This window comes from Bombina bombina, chromosome 7 (assembly GCF_027579735.1).
Source record: "Bombina bombina isolate aBomBom1 chromosome 7, aBomBom1.pri, whole genome shotgun sequence".
Classification (NCBI taxonomy): domain Eukaryota; kingdom Metazoa; phylum Chordata; class Amphibia; order Anura; family Bombinatoridae; genus Bombina; species Bombina bombina.
The window spans coordinates 226,854,554-226,878,001 of NC_069505.1; the positions used below are offsets into that span (position 1 = coordinate 226,854,554).

Genomic DNA, 23,448 nt, shown 5'->3' on the forward strand with positions numbered 1-23,448 from the left:
GCAACAGCTCCTTCCTGTTTTGGTGCAGAGGAAGTTGATGCTGCTCCTGCTTTGAAATTACGAAAGGAACGAAAATTAGACTGTCTAGCCTTAGGTTTGGCTCTGTCTTGAGGCAGGGCATGGCCTTTACCTCCTGTAAAGTCAGCGATAATTTCTTTCAACCCGGGCCCGAATAAGGTCTGCCCTTTGAAAGGTATATTAAGCAATTTAGATTTAGAAGTAACGTCAGCTGACCAGGATTTTAGCCACAGTGCTCTGCGTGCCTGAATGGCGAATCCGGAATTCTTAGCCGTAAGTTTAGTTAAATGTACTACGGCATCTGAAATAAATGAGTTAGCTAACTTAAGGGCTTTAAGCTTGTGTGTAATCTCATCTAATGGAGCTGATTCAAGTGTCTCTTCCAGAGACTCAAACCAAAATGCTGCTGCAGCCGTGACAGGCGCAATGCATGCAAGAGGTTGCAATATAAAACATTTTCTTAAGGTAACCCTCTAACTTTTTATCCATTGGATCTGAAAAGGCACAGCTATCCTCCACCGGGATAGTGGTACGCTTAGCTAAAGTAGAAACTGCTCCCTCCACCTTAGGGACCGTTTGCCATAAGTCCCGTGTGGTGGCGTCTATTGGAAACATCTTTCTAAATATCGGAGGGGGTGAGAACGGCACACCGGGTCTATCCCACTCCTTAGTAACAATTTCAGTAAGTCTCTTAGGTATAGGAAAAACGTCAGTACTCGCCGGTACCGCAAAATATTTATCCAACCTACACATTTTCTCTGGTATTGCAACTGTGTTACAATCATTCAGAGCCGCTAACACCTCCCCTAGTAATACACGGAGATTTTCCAGCTTAAATTTAAAATTTGAAATATCTGAATCCAGTTTGTTTGGATCAGAACCGTCACCCGCAGAATGAAGCTCTCCGTCCTCATGTTCTGCAAATTGTGACGCAGTGTCTGACATGGCCCTAATATTATCAGCGCACTCTGTTCTCACCCCAGAGTGATCACGCTTACCTCTTAGTTCTGGTAATTTAGTCAAAACTTCAGTCATAACAGTAGCCATATCCTGTAATGTGATTTGTAATGGCCGCCCAGATGTACTCGGCGCTACAATATCACGCACCTCCCGAGCGGGAGATGCAGGTACTGACACGTGAGGCGAGTTAGTCGGCATAACTCTCCCCTCGTTGTTTGGTGAAATATGTTCAATTTGTACAGATTGACTTTTATTTAAAGTAGCATCAATACAGTTAGTACATAAATTTCTATTGGGCTCCACTTTGGCTTTAGCACATATAGCACAGATATCTTCCTCTGAATCAGACATGTTTAACACACTAGCAAATAAACTAGCAACTTGGAAATACTTTTCAAGTAATTTACTATAATATGAAAACGTACTGTGCCTATAAGAAGCACAGAAAAAGTTATGACAGTTGAAAATTAATAAACTGAAAAGTTATAGCATCAAATCTTTGTAAAAAACACAATTTTAGCAAAGGATTGCTCCCATTAGCAAAGGATAACTAACCCTGATAGCAGAAAAAAAAAAAAAAAAAATACAGAAATAAACGTTTTTTTATCACAGTCAACTACAATCTCACAGCTCTGCTGTGAGTGATTACCTCCCTCAAAACAAGTTTTGAAGACCCCTAAGTTCTGTAGAGATGAACCGGATCATGCAGGGAAGACAAACTTCTGACTGAATTTTTTGATGCGTAGCAAAAGCACCAAAAAAGGCCCCTCCCCCTCACACATAACAGTGAGAGAGATCAGTAAACTGTCATAAATTAAATAAAACGACTGCCAAGTGGAAAAAAATAGTGCCCAAAACATTTTTTCACCCAGTACCTCAGAAAATTAAACGATTTTACATGCCAGCAAAAAACGTTTAACATTAATAAATTGAGTGTTATTAAAAAGCCTGTTGCTAGTCCCTGCAAATTAGGCTAAAGTTTTATGCATACAGTATAATTCCAGTGAAGTGCCATTCCCCAGAATACTGAAGTGTAAAATATACATACATGACAGCCTGATACCAGTTGCTGCTACTGCATTTAAGGCTGAGTTTACATTATATCGGTATGGCAGAATTTTCTCATCAATTCCATTGTCAGAAAATAATAAGCTGCTACATACCTCTTTGCAGATTAATCTGCCCGCTGTCCCCTGATCTGAAGTTTACCTCTCCTCAGATGGCCGAGAAACAGCAATATGATCTTAACTACTCCGGCTAAAATCATAGAAAAACTCAGGTAGATTCTTCTTCAAATTCTACCAGAGAAGGAATAACACACTCCGGTGCTATTATAAAATAACAAACTTTTGATTGAAGGTATGAAACTAAGTATAATCACCACAGTCCTCTCACACATCCTATCTATTCGTTGGGTGCAAGAGAATGACTGGTAATGGCAGTTGGGATAGGAGCTGTATAGCAGCTCTGCTGGGTGAATCCTCTTGCACTTCCTGTTGGGGAGGAGTTAATGTCCCATAAGTAATGGATGATCCGTGGACTGGATACACTTAACAAGAGAAACAGGAGGGCATATTCAAGTATCTTTAAATTGTTTCTAAAGTCCCCTTAAATGCAGCCTCTGATTGGTCACAGCAAATGCAACATGAAACATGGATTCCATAACTTTTTTTTTTTTTTTAAGGACCTTGGATTATTTTGCAATATGAAAGCTTTACAAGTTCTACTAATATGATGAAACGTTTATAAAAAATATTCTTTCTTTACAGAATGGTTTCTTGAATATTACACATGCATCAGAAAATTGACGTCAATTGATGCTTAAAATATTTACGTGCGGGAAGTGGAAGGAAAGGGGACAAATTGTGCACATTTTTCTGTTACTTTACACATAGGGGCACACCAAGCCTGGACAAAAAGCCATAAGGAAATATGGTATAAGCAGAGTAAACATTGTCTTAAATACAAATAGCTTGATAAATGTAACTAGCTAATGTTACATTATTCACTGCAGGTATTTATAGCTTAGCTTCTACCTCTACCTAAATATATTCAGCAGTAGCCTTACCTGGAATGTATTCCCCATGAATTCACACTGATATTCAGCAAATGTTGACCTAAATGTTTATAGTATTCAAATGTATTATTTTATTGATACAGTGGAGCAGCATTTATATATGCTGACATTCATGCACTTCAAATGCTTATTGGCTGATCAGTACATCCTGCTAATGCTTATTAGCTGATCAGTACATCCTGCTAATGCTTATTGACTGATCAGTACATCCTGCTAATGCTTATTGGCTGATAAATGTTTCCTCGTAATACTCATTGGCTAATCTGTACATCATGTTTATACTTATTGGTAATGTTCATTGGCTGAGAGGCACTTCCTATCAATGTACAGGTACCATGAGCTAATGACCATTACGAGGAAGCACGGATACAGCTAACATAATTACAGTGACTAGCATTGATGTCTGCAATTAAAGGGATATGAAACCCACGTTTTTTTTTCATTCATGATTCAGATACAGCAATGGAATTTTAAGCAACTTTCTAATTTTCTCACATTATCAATTTTTCTTAGTTCTTGTGGTATCTTTATTTAAAAAGCAGGAATGTAAGCTTAATAAAGCAGCACAGTGTACAGTTTGGAAAATGTACCACTAGATGGCAGCAGAACATTATAATCTAAACAAGGGACTGTGTGTGCTACTGTTTCATATGGAGGGTATAAAACGGTTGAGTACAGTGCCCATGACTTAAAAAAACAAAATGAACTCAAGAAGCAGATGAAAATGTACATTCTAGTCTTACTGTGTGTTTTACCCTTTTGCTGAAGCTTTTTATTCTTAGACTAACTTGTCCCTTTAAAGTAATGCCATCTTCATTTTTATCAATCCCAAGTTTACTCAGATTTTATTACTAAAAGAGAATCCTTTTGGCATTTGATTCCTCAGCTTGGTGTATCCTGTATGCAGAACACAGTATAACACACGCACGGTTACAACAGCCATGCAGAACACAGTACAACACGCGCACGGTTACAACAGCCATGCAGAACACAGTACAACACGCGCACGGTTACAACAGCCATGCAGAACATAGTACAACACGCGCACGGTTACAACAGCCATGCAGAACACAGGACAACACGCGCACGGTTACAACAGCCATGCAGAACACAGTACAACACGCGCACGGTTACAACAGCCATGCAGAACACAGTACAACACGCGCACGGTTACAACAGCCATGCAGAACACAGTACAACACGCGCACGGTTACAACAGCCATGCAGAACACAGTACAACACGCGCACGGTTACAACAGCCATGCAGAACACAGTACAACACGCGCACGGTTACAACAGCCATGCAGAACACAGTACAACACACGCACGGTTACAACAGCCATGCAGAACACAGTACAACACACGCACGGTTACAACAGCCATGCAGAACACAGTACAACACGCGCACGGTTACAACAGCCATGCAGAACACAGTACAACACACGCACGGTTACAACAGCCATGCAGAACACAGTACAACACACGCACGGTTACAACAGCCATGCAGAACACAGTACAACACACGCACGGTTACAACAGCCATGCAGAACACAGTACAACACGCGCACGGTTACAACAGCCATGCAGAACACAGTACAACACGCGCACGGTTACAACAGCCATGCAGAACACAGTACAACACACGCACGGTTACAACAGCCATGCAGAACACAGTACAACACACGCACGGTTACAACAGCCATGCAGAACACAGTACAACACACGCACGGTTACAACAGCCATGCAGAACACAGTACAACACACGCACGGTTACAACAGCCATGCAGAATGCAGTTAGTTCTTACTTTTATGCTGCTTAAACAATTGAGTAGTGAAATCCATTGCATAAAGGGGAGAGTGGTGTCTGTAGTACAGAACGTGAGTTTGGATTAGATTGTAGGGTCAGTTGTTGCTCTAAAATGGATCACATATAAGTAACAGTTATTAAAACCAAAAAGCAGATAGCAGAATAACCCAACTTGTAATAATAATGCTTAGAGGGACATGAAATCCAAAACATTTCTTTCATGATTCGGATAGAGAAGACAATTGTAAACAACTTTCTAATTTACTTCTATTATCTAATGTGCTTCATTCTTTAGTTATCCTTTGTTTGAGAAATAGCAATGCACAGGGGTGAGCAAATCACACGAGGCATCTATGTGCAGCCACCAATCAGCAGCTACTGATCCAATTTAGATATGCTTTTCAACTAAGGATATCAAGAGAATGAAGCAAATTAGATAACAGAAGTAAATTGGAAAGTTGTTTTAAATCGCTTGGTCTTTCTAAACCATGAAAGAAAAAAAAAATGTGGGTTTCATATCCCTTAAATTACTCTTCTATGTGCAGCTTATTTATTAATTTCTAGGTCTTCATTTTGATAATCAAAATGATAGAAACTCAATTATATTCATGCTTTTAAAGAGCACATCTTAAATACATAACTCTCATGTCTTCTGTGATAAATTTAAAAACAATCAAATGATGAGTAATCTCAATATATATATACACATACACACACATGTCTGCAAAATACTTTCATTATTTATTTTGTCCCCTTTTCATATAATTCCATTCTGAAAATTTAAATTCCTGTTAGAAATGGAAGTGCTTACTCTAGTGACCTATTTATAACTGTCCCTAATTGGCCACAGCAGAGAAGGTAACCTAAGTTACAACATGGCAGCTCCTTCTTTTATAGACACAGAGGGGCCGAATTATCAAGCTCCAAATCGAGCTTGATGCCCCTGTTTCTGCGCGAGTCTTCAGGCTTGCTGGAAACAGTAGTTAACTTGTCCACTTCCTCTGAGGCTGCGGTCTTCAATCCACCCGATCCTATACAATTGGGCTGATTGACAACCCCTGCTAGCGGCCAATTGGCTGCGAATCTGCAGGGGGCGGCATTGCACAAGCGGTTTACCAGAACTGCTTGTGCAATGATAAATGCCAACAGCGTATGCTGTCGGCATTTATCGATGTGCGGCGGACATGATACGCTGCATTGTATCATGAATGTCCGCACTTTAGTAAATCGGCCCCTAAATCTTTACTTATTTTATCACTATTTAAACAACTAAGTAAACGTTACAAAATGCATCTATATGTTATTCTCAGACAAATCTTTTCTCTGAATGCATCATTCTGTCTAGCTTTTATTTAGTGTTTAATGTCCCTTTAATACTATGTTATAAAATGTATTTAGTTTTATAGTCCCTTTAATAGTATAATATTACTGTAAATACTACTACACTTATTATATAAATAATTAATAAAAACAACATAAAATGAGCAGGCAGCAAATGTAACTTGGTTTACCAAATACATCTTTTGCTTTTCATTGGCTTGGTCCTATAGCCATTTCCCACAAATTTCCCTGAGAGTCAGTTCCGTTTTAAAATTGTATAAATATTTTATACTTTGTTTTATTTTATACAGACAAAGATATGTTAGGGAGTTACTAGGTGAAAATTAAACAGTATGTTTATGTCACCTGCCTGCAACATTATTTACATATCTGGTCTGAGGAAGGGGTGTTGTACCCCGAAACGTCACTTATATAAAGTTTTTTCACATAAAGTCCAGTGAGTGCGGATATTTTGTTATATATTTTTTTTTTTTACTGTGACTGATAATTTGTTCTCTTTATTTTTACCTTCAGGGTTGAGAAGGAGCAATAGAATTTCTTCTTTATAAAGAACAAGGACTTTCACAAGTAAAAACCTTCCTAGCAGTAAAGGAATGTAACCGCGGTATTCGCTAAGGGCACTCAATTAAAGGATAAAGGGCCATAATTAAAGATAAAGTATCGCTACTCAGTACTTCCAGTGAAGACGGTAATGCTGTTTATACACAAGTGACTGTCTCTGACATATATTACAGGCCAATTTAAAGTGATAGAAAAGTCAAAATTAAATTTGCAAGAATCAGATAGAGCATGTTATTTTAAGACACATTTTCAAATGTGGTTTGTTCTCTTGGTATCCTTTGTTGAAAATAAATACGCACATATCCTACACTAGTGGGAGCTAGCTGGTGATTGGTGCCTGGATACATTTGTCTCTTGTGATTGGCTATTTGGCTAACAAGATGTGTTCAGCTAACTGCCAGTAGTGCAATGCTGCTCCTTTAGCAAAGGATGACAAGAGAATGAAGCATATTTGATAATAAAAGTAAAATTGAAAGTTGTTAAAATTGCATTTTCTATACATATTATGAAGGGAATTTTTGGGGTTTTCTGCCCCTTTAACACTAGTTAGAATGTATTGAATTACTTCTATTATGACATTTAGATGAGAGCATACTGAGGTAGCACATTTTGAGCTCTATAGGGCAGCAGTTTTTGTTAAATGTTACACCATTATGCTCTCATATAAAGACCTACGTTTCAACAAAGGGTACAAATAAAACGTGATTATTTAATAGCAGAAGTAAATTAGATGGTTGTTTTTATTGTACCTTCTGATCGGAGTCATGATAGTCTAATTTTGGCTTCAATGAACCTGTAATTTTAATTCTTCATCGTACCTAAAGCTCACAGTTATTTCACAAAAGTCCTAGTACTCTTGATGGATATAAAGTAGAATAAACATCAGTCCCTCTAGAGCTTGATAAATGTTCAATCTCAGGAAATATAAAGACAATATAGAGCGTTTTGGCCGTCCTTGTGCACAATTGGATAAAATGCATTATTCTTGAGTACCATGGCCCTTTTTTGAAAAACTGAAAGGGACATTAAAAAAACATTGTAATTATTTTGTAAATACTTCCTACTTGAAAGTTAACTTTTATTACCAAATGATTTCTCATTGATCAAACAGATATATAGGTTTAAAAAGAAGCAATGTGTAATGCATACAGTATTATAAAAACCTGAGTTTATAGTACAGATGATAAAAGCACAAAGGATCTAGGCTAATTATTACTTTGGCTTTTAAACCAAAAGACGTTTCTGGAGGTAACACTGATATTTTTCTTTTGTTTTCTATAATATTCCTGTCTGTTTGACTTGAACTTCATGTCTTCTGGAACAAAGACCTCACAATCAGCTAGATTACGAGTTTTGAGCACTTTAGGGAAATTAACGACTGCCACAAAAGTGGCGTTATTTCACCTCCCTATAGTGTTGCTATTACAGGTTTGTAAAAAGCAGGCTTGTGCGGGCGATATGGTGGTGTTGAGCTCCAGACCGCACCAAAATACAAGTGATCTAAGATGGCATCCCTTACATTACGATTGGCTATCAGCCAATCGGAATGTAAGGGACGCCATCTTGGATGGCGTCACTTAAAGTGAACTTCATTCTCCAGTAATGATTGGAAGAAAAGGATGCTCCGTGTCGGATGTCTTGAAGATGGACCCGCTCCGCGCCGGATGGATGAGGACTTCTGCCCGCTTGGATGAGGAATTCGCCGGCTGGATGAGGATGGATGTCTGGTCTTCGAAAACCGTAAGTGTTAGCTTAGGTTTATTTAGATAGAGTTTTATTTGGGGGGTTTGGTTGTGTGGGTGGTGGGTTTTACTGTTGTTGGGTTGTTTGTAATTTTTATTGCCAGGTAAAAGAGCTGTTATCTTTGGGGCAATTACACTCGCAAAAGGCCCTTTTAAGGGCTATTGGCAGTTTAGTGTAGGCTAGGGGTTTTATTATTTGGGGGGGGGGGGCTTTTTATTTTGATAGGGCTATTAGATTAGGAGTAATTCTTTTTTTTTGTTGTTGATAATTTCGTTTCTTATTTTGTGTAATTTAGTGGGGTTTTTTTTGTAATTTAGATAATTGTATTTGAATAATTTAATTTATTTGATTTGATTGTAATGGTAGGTTTTAGTGTAAGGCAGGTTAGGTTTTATTTTACAGGTAAATTTTATTTATTTTAACTAGGTAGTTATTAAATAGTTAATAACTATTTACTAACTAGTCTACCTAGTTAAAATAAATACAAACTTACCTGTGAAATAAAAATAAAACCTAAGATAGCTACAATATAAATATTAGTTATATTGTAGCTAGCTTAGGTTTTATTTTACAGGTAAGTATGTATTTAGTTTTAAATAGGAATTATTTAGTTAATAATTGTAAGGTTTATTTAGCTTTATTTTAATTATATTTCAAGGGCCATAATACTCAAATGTTGAAACACTTAAAAGTGATGTAGCATAGCTGTAAAAAGCTGACTAGAAAATATCACCTGAACATCTCTATGTAAAAAAGAAAGATATTTTACCTCAAAAGTTTCTCAGAAGCCACATCCCATTGTAAAGGACTTCTAAGCAGCATATCAGTATGTCTGTCCCGGGACAGCGGAAGGGGCGAGCTTATGTGCACTCATCTTATTTCCCTATTCAGTTTAAAGGAAGTTTGCTATGAAATCTCATGAGAGTTAAGTGAAATCTCATGAGATCACAGTAAAAGAGTTCATGACTTCAGCATTGCTGATGCTGTTTGGCTGCTGTTCATTTCTTCATTTTTTATTTTTTTTTACTTGCAGATGGGCTGCAGCGGAGTATAACTTTTTACACAGAACTTACTGTGCTGAGCTGAGGAGATTGTGAGGTAAAATATCTTCCTTTTTTACATAGAGATGCTCAGGTGATATTTTCCTGTCAGCTTTTTATAGTTATACTGCATCAGTTTCAAGTGATTTAGCATATAGGGGTTAATAGGTTTATTATAGTGGAGATGATGTTGGGGAGCGGGGGAAGAGGGGTTAATATATTTTAATAGTCGCGGCGATGTCCGGAGCGGCAGATTACGGGTTAATAATTATCTTTTAGTATTTGCGATACGGGAGGGTCTCGGTTTAGGACGTTTATGGGTGTTAGTGTACTTTTTAACACTTTAGTTATGAGTTTTATGCTACAGCTTTGTAACGTAAAACTCATAACTACTGACTTTAGATGGCGGTACAGATCCTGTTGGTTATAGGGTGTACCGCTCACTTTTTGGTCTCCCAGGCAAACTCGTAATACCGGCGAATACCATTGAAAAAGGACTTTTTTAAAAGTACAGTACTGACGTTGCGTGCTGGCCAAAAAGGTGTGCGGTACACCTATGCCTGCAAGACTTGTAATAGCGGCATTAGGGAAAAAGCAGCGTTATGAAGCATAACGCTGCTTTTTCACTCATAACGCCAAATTCGTAATCTAGCTGTGTGTGAATTGGCCAGTAAGTAGGGCCTTTTATTCTAAGGGGAACCAGATTTCAGCTTCTTTAATAAAAGAGGAAGAACACTTTCCCATTTTGCTACAGTCAGGGTTAACCCCTGGAGCGCCAGAGACAGCTGTGATGTGCTGTAACAAAAAAATAAGTGGAGAAGTCTCTGGAATTCCAGGGGGCTAATACGACTTTGCCCATCTGTCGACAACCTTAATATAGCCACAATGTGTCCATTGTTGCAATGAGGCCGCAGCATTATTATGACAGCCATGATATTACCATTTGGTAAAGACAAGAACTGAACAAAGCAGAGTTATCAGCTCATTAGGGGTAGGTAGAGTTGGCAGTAATGTATATACACTGCTTGTTCGCTCAATAGCGGCAGAAGACGGCCTTACCTGCTACTTGTTTGCTCCGCTGAGACGCTTCAGATGCCAGAGCATAGGATATAGTGATCATTCTCTCCTGTTCCTGCATCTGGGAATCTAAATCCACTGGGCCTGGTTCATCAGGAAATGGAACTGACTGCAGATTTTGCATGCTAGCAAGGAAATAAAATACCATTACAGTGGAAGAGCAGCTGTCTGGATGAAGACACTATAGACATTCACTTGTACGTAAAATATCACATAAAAAATTAGCACAACAGCAAAATATTTTACGTTATCGTCAATGACAGAAAATTACAGTTAAAGAGAAACAATAATTATTGATGAGGATGAAGTGGAGTTGCCTAAAACTCAAGGAGGAATTAAGAAATATTGTCGTGATAATTAAAGGAATAGAAAGGTCAGCGTTTAAATGTTTATTGGTGCATTTCAATTGTGAATACAGGTACAAATTCCAACATCCAAACTTTTTAATTAATATTTTTTTTTAAAATAACATTATCAAAAATGACAATTTTGCCAGCCTGTAAGTCACAATCTAAGCATATAAATATATATTTAAAGGGAACACACAGTTCCCATAGACCGCAATGTAAAGGCACTTTTCAGTGCCATTTTTTTTTTAACACCCCTACCTGCTACATTTAAACCCTAAAAACTGCTTTGTGCAGTTATTTTTTATATAATAAAAAAAACATGCTACATTTCATAAAAAATTACAATATACTTTAATTTGGGACCATTTGGGGCACTTTTAAAAAATTAACCAGAGATCTGATCTCAGGTTAATTTTCTGAGTGCTAATTGCTACTGCAAACTCACGGTAGGAATAACCAGCCACTTGTAATGGCTGTTTATTTATTGGTGAATTTGCACGTTTACAGGTGCGAGATAAATTAGCCCTATGTTAGCAACTAAAATCTTTAAAAATGTACCTCTGTGAATAACCTCATCTTGTACAGCTATTACTATAAGAGGTTAGAAAAAACATACTTTATGCTTACCAGATAAATTCCTTTCCTTCCTGGCAGGGAGAGTCCACAACTTCATTCCTTACTGTTTGGACCAGGAGGAGGCAAAGACACCCCAGCCAAAGGTTTAAATACCACTCCCACTTCCTCTATCCCCCAGTCATTCTGCCAAGGGAACAAGGAAAAGTAGGAGAAACATCAGGGTATAAATGTGCCAGAAGAAATAATATAAAAAAGGGAGCCGCCCATCAAAAAATAAATTATGGGGGGGTCATGGACTCTCCCTGCCAGGAAGGAAAGGAATTTATCTGGTAAGCATAAATTATTTTTACCTTCCATCAAAACAAATAAAGGGGCATTCCATTTATGAAGTATAAAATACTTAATTCTAAAAGCCCTTTTTTATTTGTTAGCAACGTTCGCTGCGCTGAGCTGCTAAAGGCAGCCCATGGCAGAATGCTTTTTGGCTGAAAGGTTACGTTTCCAACTCTTAGCCAATAGCGGTGTGGGAAATCCAGCTTGGCGCCGTGTTTTGCTGTGCGCGGCAAAAATAATCCACCTTGATGCAGCAAAGCTGCATCCCGGTTGATTCCGAAAATGCGGAGGATTCTTTCACCACCCTGCCATTTTCGAAATCCACCTGGATGCAGCGTAGGCAAATGAAGCCTTAAAAAAAACAAAACACCTAACCGCCCGCACCAAACAACGAAAAAACACGTAACAGCCCGCAAGAAATTTAAAAAACAAAACCGCCCGCACGTTGTATAACAAAAAAAACTAACCTCCCGCACAAAGTATTAAACCGAAACCGCCAACATCGCAAAATAATAAAGTAATTAACCTCTAACTCACAAATAACAATTAAAATATTAACCTCTAAACCGCCAACCCCCCACATCGCAATAAACCTTATTAACCCCTAAACCAACAAACCCCTTCATTGCAATAAACCTAAATAACCTATTAACTCCTAAACCACCAACCCCCCACATCACAATAAACCTAAGTAACCTATAAACCCCTAAACTGCCAACCCATCACATCGCATTAAACCTAATTAAACTATTAACCCCTAAACTGCCAACCCCCCACATCGCAATAAACCTAATTAACCTATTAATTCCTAAACCGCCAACCTCCCACAACACAAATAACTAATTTAATTATCAAGCCCCCTAACCTAACACCCCCTAAATTAACCCCAAAACTAAGTTACACTTAAATAAAACCTAAGATTGGGGGGGCGGAGCTAACCGCTGAAGTAGAAGGTCGCATCTACTTAGAGCTCCTAGCTCCAGGCATACACAATGGTATTTATTTAACTGTTTTTCAGCGTAAAACTGGATCTAAGACCATTCCAACTACACAAGACAATCTAAAATGGACTTTAGGAGCCTACAATAACCCTGCTGTACCAGTTCTGACAAATTGTCAGCCCATGTCCTGAGCCGGTATATCGAGGCCTCTCTGTGTAACGCCTGACATCTTGTTTTTCTTTCCGGAGCGTCAAGCATAATTACTAGCTACCTACTGTATGTGACAGGCTTGTAATCAAGATGGAGGGGCCACACAGGTCATTGGGGGATATGTTGCAGATCTTTGACCGCCAACTAGATAGCTGCTTCCTAGACTTACATAACACTTTAGTAACGGCAACTCGAGGAGTGGCAGAAACCACGCATCATGACGCCGAGAAACAACATAAGGCAACGGAGCAACCCCCAGAGCATCGACCTGAACCATCGGTGAGAGGTCTCGCATACAATCGCTTTGATCTAGATCTCACGATAATATGGTTACAACCGGCTACCAAGTTCTCGTCGGACTCTCCCGCAGGAGTACCTATACAGGCGGCAGCTAACAGGAGCAGTGTGGTCCGACCGGAGACAGCGCAGAGGGAGATATTACAGAGGCAGCTGACGGAAACAAGTCACAAAATCACCCGAAATCCTGTAACCCACACGCTCCCTAACGATTTGGAGATTGATCTTGCTGCGATCCACACGCTCCCTAACGATTTGGAGCTTGATCTAATTGGAAACCCCCTAACATGCCTGGAGGCTAGGTCGAGTAAGTTACTAAAGGCCGAGACCGGGCTAAAGTTACCTCCAAGGCAGCACCCTTTACCTATATCTCCCAAAAGCCATGTGCACTTCATCAAGGGGGGTCGCACAATTTTGGATGAGAGGCGGCTTAGTTTCAAAATGGAGGCGTTAGCAAGACAGCTAATATGGATCCGAAATGCCAAATTACATACCGGGATATGCACGCCATGCTTATCCACACCACAGCCAGATGCTGATCTATCCTTCAGTCGTTTCATAAAGGCAGGAGTGGGGTGAGTTTAGAAGCTGCGCAGCTGAGGCCTTATTCTTCAGATCCGACATCAGGCTTCTCTTTACCGTTGACTCTTGGATGCCTACGTGAGCCCAATGCTGTAGCTATTCACATAGCCTTAACTGTTTCATAGTTTCTTTGGCATTTTGAAATACCCTTGAACATTCTCCCGTTGTGGTGAACTTTGAACTGCCTTGGATGATTGGTCCCATATATATGCCTCTTGGGGTACTTGATTAATATTTTGTATGAAACCCTTATCTGAAAGGGAGAACTCTGATACCCACAATAGTTTGTAATAAGTTTGTGCTCAGTTTGCTACGTATAGATTAATCCAACATATTATATTATCTCCTACTTGTCAATATATACTATTACGGTAGAGGTTTTTGTGGTATATACAGTCAACCTATCAACAAAAGTTAGATTTATTAGATGGTTTGTTGTTTTACATTTAGCTATGCAAGTCTCTTAGCTGTTATGGTTTTCCTTTTATTTATAAAGAATATTAAATCTACATTATTCGACAAACTATTCTGGTAAAACAGTGGACCACTCAGAATATCTCCTATTAGATAACAATAGGCCATTATTATTGCATAGTTTAATATTACTTATACCTCTCCTATATATATTAGTGGTTAATGCTGCTTTTCTCACTATAGGCAACATTATATGTTGTAGTGTGGTCCAATGAGATTTTACTAAGACCCTTCTTACTTACCTAACTATGCTCTTTTATCTGTTTGTTTTTATGTGAAAATTGCTATATCTGGTTATTGCTAAACTGAGCTAGCTAGCATTGCAGAGTTTACTGTTGATATTACATATGTTATGGTGATGTTTTATTCAAAGATTTACCTTATCTGCCTCTTCTTTGTGGGAGAGGAAACATGTACACTTTATTTACAAAAAATATCCTACGCACTATGCTTGCTTAGAGTGAATGGTATTTGCTAAATGCATATCTGTATATGTTCATATTAGTGTAGTAATGTTGCAATTTTTACAGCTGAAGGCCTATTTCTACCTAGCATAATGTATACCCCAAGTGTTTAATTCCTATTTCTGTCCTAGATTACCCCCCCAATATTACAGTTTACAAAGGTCTCTTTGTTCCCATATTTTGGGAGATATAACAGCCAGATTAATAATCTTGTCACAGTTCATAGTTGAGCTTTCCTAGATTCTAGTGTAATCTCTCCCATTCAAGGTCTCATCACAAATGCTGATATCTGAGACAATAAATTTAGCTCCCATATACTCTCCCTGGCCTGTGTTGTATAAGGTGTCTATAGTTTAGCAGAGTTAGGTAATTAAACACTGGTTTGTAGGCAGGATTGCGTCTCTCAATAATAATATGTTTCTAACTGCTTAAACTGGGCTAATTTTATGATTACTGTAGTATAGTGCCTATAAAGAACCCTATATCTCACACCCAGGTATTTCTTAACAAAACATGTATATTGATACTGGACTCACAGATGTATGTATATATGTGTTCTCAAGCTAGCTTTTTGTATATGTCTGTGACAGATTTAGATATTTACCTCTTTATGTACTGGATCAAGCAGCCTAAGAGTTTGCTGTCACCTTTAATGTGGGCATTTATATGTATGTGCACTATACTGTGCGTTTTGAGACTTATAATGCATTAGGCTATCTTTTATTTAACACTAGTCTACATTATAATAGCTAAGTTTTCCTAATATACCTAATGCTGTTAGACTTTATATGTTCATTCTCTAGTTAAATGCTTATCTGCAATTGCACCAATGATGTTTATCTCTTAACTTGCTTATGTTTAGAGGCCCATGTATATTCAGGATTAGGCCTTAGACCCAGATCCCAGCTGGCTCCCACAGGGTAGCAGAGTCGTACTATTTATTATGTACAGCATATTTAGGTAAGCTACCTACAGAAACTAGTTTAGGTAGCAAACATCTGGTTTTGCATTTTTATAATTCCAGAATTAGATATTTCACTAGTTTCATTAAAGATGAGTGTATTCCCAATTAAGCCCCTGGGCTACATAACATAACCTAACTATATCTATAAAGCAAAGCCCTTAGTAGCATTGATGAAAAGCCACTCAATTTGCATACTCCTTGAGAACACCCATATCATCAGATGATATGTAGCTCACATTTACCCTATGCTACTTACACTTAAATATAGCTCCGCCCCCCCCCACCCCTTTCCGTATACATATAGCGGTGCTTACCCGCTGAATATCCCCCCCCCCCCTTATATCTAGGCCCAAGAGTGGCTGATACTTATGTTAAACCTCCACAGGCTGATATTTTGGTCTTAGGTAATATTTTACTAGAATGTGGAGTTCATACGCTGATAATATAAAAGAAGTTCTATTTTATCTCGCCAAAGATATTGTCTGTCCTCATAACCAGAACTGAAATGTATTTTTTTTTCTTGCTGTATGTGCATATTGCTCTCTCAATAATGTTCTTGAATAGACAATGTATTATTCTCTCTGTTGTAACTTTTGCCTTAGGGCGAGTCTCTGTTTAGACGATATATGCTTTAACTTCAATAAAAAAATTATTTTCAAAAAAAAAAATAAAACCTAAGATTAAAATACAAAAAAAATATCTAAAATTACAAAAAATAAAAAAACTCAGAAATGAAAAACAAAATGATCAAAAATAAAGAAAAATAAACCTAATTCCTATGAAAATAAAAATGCCCCCCAAAATAAAAACACCCCCTAATCTAAACTAAACTACCAATAGCCCTTAAAAGGGCCTTTTGTAGGGCATTGACCTAAGTTAAACAGCTCTTTTACATTTAAAAAATACTAAGTCCCCAATAACAGTAAATATCCCCCACCCACCAAACCCCACAAAATAAAAAACCTAACACTAATAAAACCTAAACTACCCAATGCCCCTAGCGGGCATTTGTAAGGGCATTGCCCTTAAAAGGGCATTTAGCTCTTTTTCTGCCCTTAAAAGGGCAACCAGTTTTGTTTTTTTACAGGAAATATATATTATTGAATATAGATAGGGGGCGCCATATAGAAAATTTCTAAGAGGAAAGATATGTTGCTGAGTACTGAAAAAATATATTTGGAAAAAATCTGTGGAAAAAAGTGTGTATCTGTGTGGCAGAATATTTGTTATAAATAAACAGAAATGTTTCAATGCTAAGGTGGTGTTTGTGTTATGTCTCAGACAGGTAAGTGATTCTGAGGTAGAATATAGTGGAATTGATAATAATAATGGTAGTGCTTATATAACTTGGTGATGTGATACAATTTATAACATAAAAATAAAGGTAAATGGTCAAGTGAAAAAAACGGTGATTAATAATTATAAACTAATGCAAACCCAAAAGTGTCCATCAGTGATGCCAAAAATAAGATAAAAGTCTTATGAAAGTTCAATCGATCAAACAGGCGAAATCCGTGCGGCGAGGCTGCTTCTCTTGGTGCTGTCGGTGAGTCAGAAATCTAAATGGTGAAGAGAAAAAGAGAGCGCCTCATAGTGCAGATATCTCTAGACAGGTGGGAAGATTTAGTATAAACCAAAAGACAGGTACTCACAAGTGGAGTGGCACTTTTCGTTAAAAAAGTGCATACGAGCAGGCTGACATTCTCAGCAGTCAGCACGCTGACCAAAGCGATAAGGTGCTGGTCTCTCGGTGTCTCACGATCCAAGGACAAAATTCCCAAACTCTCCTTTGTTGGATGCCGTACTTGGTAAGGTGTTTGTTTGTTTATTCCAGTTGGAATCGGAACCTCTTAAGCAGTAAACAGTGTGAACTGTTATAGGGCTGAAATATGCGTCTCTTTGCACAAGAAAATAGAACTCAATCCAGGCTGAGCAACTGGAAAAAAGGGGTTTTATTTTTGGAGCTGATAACGCGTTTCTCGGCCGTTAGCTCCTGGCCGTTTCATCAGATCAATTACATACATTGTTAACAGGTACATTTAAAAAGGTGTACATATCACCTGATTGGATAGAGCAGAACCAATAAGCATATTGGTAACATTGTTGCAAAGAGACGATTTTGTTAGACATTCTTCTAAGTGGAATATATTTTTGGACATAAAATTATTTAAACAATTTTAATATGTTTTTAACAATATTTCCTATTTGATATTTTATATAGACATATGTTTTTATCTAATCAGTCAGTTATTGTTGTTACATTTTTTAGAAACTATTCCATTCAGCCACTTAGAAGAATGTATAACAAAATCGTCTCTTTGCAACAATGTTACCAATATGCTTATTGGTTCTGCTCTATCCAATCAGGTGATATGTACACCTTTTTAAATGTACCTGTTAACAATGTATGTAATTGATCTGATGAAACGGCCAGGAGCTAACGGCCGAGAAACGCGTTATCAGCTCCAAAAATAAAACCCCTTTTTTCCAGTTACTCAGCCTGGATTGAGTTCTATTTTCTTGTGCAAAGAGACGCATATTTCAGCCCTATAACAGTTCACACTGTTTACTGCTTAAGAGGTTCCGATTCCAACTGGAATAAACAAACAAACACCTTACCAAGTACGGCATCCAACAAAGGAGAGTTTGGGAATTTTGTCCTTGGATCGTGAGACACCGAGAGACCAGCACCTTATCGCTTTGGTCAGCGTGCTGACTGCTGAGAATGTCAGCCTGCTCGTATGCACTTTTTTAACGAAAAGTGCCACTCCACTTGTGAGTACCTGTCTTTTGGTTTATACTAAATCTTCCCACCTGTCTAGAGATATCTGCACTATGAGGCGCTCTCTTTTTCTCTTCACCATTTAGATTTCTGACTCACCGACAGCACCAAGAGAAGCAGCCTCGCCGCACGGATTTCGCCTGTTTGATCGATTGAACTTTCATAAGACTTTTATCTTATTTTTGGCATCACTGATGGACACTTTTGGGTTTGCATTAGTTTATAATTATTAATCACCGTTTTTTTCACTTGACCATTTACCTTTATTTTTATGTTATAAATTGTATCACATCACCAAGTTATATAAGCACTACCATTATTATTATCAATTCCACTATATTCTACCTCAGAATCACTTACCTGTCTGAGACATAACACAAACACCACCTTAGCATTGAAACATTTCTGTTTATTTATAACAAATATTCTGCCACACAGATACACACTTTTTTCCACAGATTTTTTCCAAATATATTTTTTCAGTACTCAGCAACATATCTTTAATCTAAGAAATTTTCTATATGGCGCCCCCTATCTATATTCAATAATATATATTTCCTTTAGATTTTTTGTCTCGGTAGACACATAGGAGTGCAGCCTTAAACATTATAGTACTATTCTATTCAGATACCAAAGCCCTTTTTTTCCCCCACGCCTACATTGTTGCTTTTTACATTCAATAGGATAAAAATCAAAAAACACGGTTTTTATATAACTATTTTATATAACCATTAGATATTATTATTATCATTCACTTCTTCTTTTTTCTCCCTTGATCTCTCAATATGATGTCTAGAGAGGAAAGAGAGAAAAAAAGATCGATTTTCAGTTTATCTGACAAATCTGCCCCCATTTCCGTGGAATGTGACTCAGATCTAAACAAACCTATGAAAGATCTCTTTCACATTCTAGAAGAGGAAATACTAAAAGAACACCGTCATTGGTGGGATCTAACCACACTAGAGAAATATCTTGACCTCAAACAGATACCGAGAGGTTTACGTATCCTTAAACATTGCTCCTTTAAGGAGAATACAGAACTTATGACAAAATGGTATAACATTCTCAACGATTGCTCGTTTGAGATTATCAAATTATTAATAGAACATAGACGTGATCTATCTAACCAATGTGGAGACAAAATAGAAGAAATACAAAAAGAACTTTCTAAACACCTTGAAAAGCCTGACTATGATCGTTTGTTGAAAAAGATGTATGAACGTACAGACAAATACCAGGAAGAACTGGTTTGGTCCAAAAAGAAAAAACTAGAGAGGGATAATAATGACTACATCAAAGACCAAGTATATAATTATAATCGCCAAGAAAAGAATACCACACAAACTGCCATTTCAGACCATGATTCTAATAATCAGACTACAATTTCTGATACTCCTAATAATCATACAAACAGTAAAAACTTTACATCACAAAACAAAAATATTGAACGAAAAGAAACATGGACTACTGTCCGTCATAAACCTACACACCACTATTATAATAAAGAACAACAACCACCTCGACATTATCATTCTGAATATTACACAAAAAATAATCCTCCTCCTCCCAATAATAGATTTTATAATAGACATCATAATCCAGATTACAATACACACCCCAGGAGAAACCAATCATACGACAATTACAATACATATCCTAGGAGAAACCGAACCAATGATGACACACCATATAACAGATTCTCACATCCCTCTTATGATCATTATAACAATAGACATCATAATTCTTATCAATACAATCCTTATTATGAAGACTACTCAAATTATAGACATAGAGATCATAACCCCTCCACCAGTCATGATTACAGATCACAAACCCCTAGAGAAACACATAGGAATCAACAACAACAAAAAGAAAATGATTTTCATCCAAAAACATCTTCTTTCCAACATCCAAACCGTTTTGCACCCTTAACCTCAGTTACGGAAGAAGACGTTTTTCATGAAAGAAACATTAGGCCAAACTCTACATCTTCAACTTCTTTTTTAGAGAATACCCCACAACATTGCCGAATTCCCCTAGAAGATCAAAATTCAAGAAAAAGACCCCTATATATAGATCACGAGGCTCAAGAGGCAGAGGCCTTACCTCCAAGAAAAAGAAATTACAAAAACTAGAGAAAGGGATCTTTAATCTATCTTCCCATACACTCACAACCAATGAAAAAAGAGTTTTACAAAAAGGATTATCTTTCTGCCCACCAAATCCACACAAACTGTTTAACCTTTTTGTTGATCTTAACCGATTTACAAGAAAACTTTCATTACAAAAATATTTCACATCAAAAACTTTAAAAAAACAAAACCTGCAAAACACAGATACACTATGTATACTTACAGACAACATGGAATGCAAGAACAATACACCCACCATTACCAGTTCAATAGACAATCTAGCTACACATCTATATGAAGGCTTTATACACACAAGTGTTAAAACAAAATCATCCTTCTCACCTGTGTTAGGATCCAATCAATACATAGAGATTTATCAAAGTATGGTTCTGGAAGATTTTGAGAAGTTGACACGAAAAAACGCAAAAAAGAAAATTTATATCAATTTACAAGAGAAACAAGCTATCCACTCCCTATCTAACAATCCCAACATCATTATACGTGATGCTGACAAGGGAGGAGGCATCATTATTCAAAATATTTCTGATTATCTAAAAGAAGCTGATAGAATTCTAAAGGATGCCAATTATTATAGAATTCTTAAACAAGATCCCACTGAGCAATTTCTCAAAAGCTACCAGAGATTAATACAGAAAGGAATAGACCAGAAAATCCTCAATAAAGACGAAAAACTTTTTCTTAAAGTAACGAATCCAAGTATAGCACACTACTATCACCTCCCGAAAATACACAAAAATTTAGAAAATCCCCCAGGGCGCCCCATCATCGCAGGTATTGATAATCTGACTTATAATTTATCCTATTATATTGATCTTTTGTTACAAAAAATATGTTATTGGTTTACCGTCCTACATTAAAGACAGCACAGATCTTTTGAACAAATTGAAATATCATACTAACACAGGAGACCTTCTTTGGATCTCCTGTGATGTCGGAGCACTATATTCCAACATCAAACACCATTTAGGTCTAAAAGCCATTTCACTCTTTCTCGAGAGAGATCAGTATATGCCTAATACACAGAAAGAATTTACTTTAGAATGTATCGAATACATTCTTCATCACAACTATTTTATGTATCAAAACTCCTTTTTCCTACAGATCAAGGGAACGGCCATGGGCACCAGATTCGCCCCCAGTTTTGCCAATTTGTTTATGGGCATGTTCGAGGAAAACTACATCTATAATTCCTCCATGGGGGCGAGTCTGGTGTTCTATGGCCGTTATATAGATGATTTTATCTTTCTATGGAGAGGGGATCAAACATCAGCTACAGCTTTTGTTGCATCGCTCAATGAGAATCAAATGGGTCTTAATTTTACATCAGTTATACATGAAAAAACAATAGATTTCCTAGATCTATCTTTAAGTTGGGATAATGAGGGTATTTTTTGTTCAAAAACTTTTTTCAAAAGTGTGGATAGCAATAGCTATCTCAATTTCACTAGCAACCACCATAAAAAATGGCTAGCAAATATTCCTTATAGCCAATTCGAAAGGATTAAACGAAATTGCTCACACCTAGAAACCTTCGAACAACAGAGTAACATCATATATGAGAGATTTATTGACAAAGGATACCCAAAAAAACTCCTAGATGACTGTTTAAACAAAGCTAGATCATTAGATAGAAACACCCTTCTAGAGAAGAAATCCGGGAAAAGCAATATCAATAACACCCTACAGTTAGATCCTCTTTTCATAACCCAATACAATAACAATTATCGACAAATTCAACATATTTTGAACAAACACTGGCACATAGTATGTAGAGACCCAATTCTAAAACCATTATTATCAGAACAACCCCGAATTGTGTATACCAGAGCGCCCACATTAAGAAGTAAATTGGCCCCCAGTAAAAAAGTAAAACATATAGTTTCTAATCCGAAACTAAAAAAAGCAAACCCTTTTCTAAAACAGGTGGGAATATATAAATGTGGCATGAAGAGATGCCAAACATGTAAATATATTACTTCAGGTAAAAAAACTTTTAAATCATTCTCAACAGGAGAAAGTTTTGAAATAACTAGATTTTTCAATTGCAACTCCAGTTATGTCATATATGTCCTAGAATGCATTTGTGGGGTACAATACATGGGTCGCACCTCCAGGAAAGCTAGGACACGCTGGGGGGAACATTGGCGCAATTGCAAGAACTGTAAAAAGACCACTATCAAACACAGTATACCTGAACATTGCCTCCACAAACATGGGGGCAACCCATCTATATTCAAATTTTATCCGATAGACTTCATCCCCCCCTCCACAGACTATAACAGAATGATCTCACTCAGACAACGTGAAACTTTCTGGATACACAAACTTAAAACTTTGTATCCAGCAGGCCTCAACTCCAATTTAGATCTAGCTGCCTTTAATTAATAGTACATCCGTCTCATTTGCATTTTCGGCGTCCATTACATATACTGAACATAAAAGATGTTAATATCATATATACAAATACATCGGTAGCCATAATTACTTTCATCCTCTATCACATCATTACAAATAACCGTTCTCTATAGATCATACTAAGATATAAACATGTAGAAAATCATTTGTTCTAGGCGTTATCAAACCTTGCCTATATTTAGCATTCACATAAAAACTTCCCAAAAGACAAAACACTAAGTCCCTATCTACTTCTAGGATTAAGGAATAAATATAAAAAACCAGCACCTATTGAATTAGAATA

General features: G+C 37.3%; 1 protein-coding gene across 4 annotated transcripts in view; it reads right to left on the bottom strand.

The window, feature by feature from the left end:
* Window positions 1–23,448, bottom strand: part of PLEKHA7 (pleckstrin homology domain containing A7) — a 918,161-nt gene that overhangs the window by 19,945 nt on the left and 874,768 nt on the right. For all 4 annotated transcript variants that reach the window (XM_053720631.1, XM_053720632.1, XM_053720630.1 and 1 more), the window contains one exon: window positions 10,607–10,749. In XM_053720631.1, the coding sequence (XP_053576606.1) occupies window positions 10,607–10,749 (143 nt within the window). The remainder of the gene's footprint in view (window positions 1–10,606; window positions 10,750–23,448) is intronic.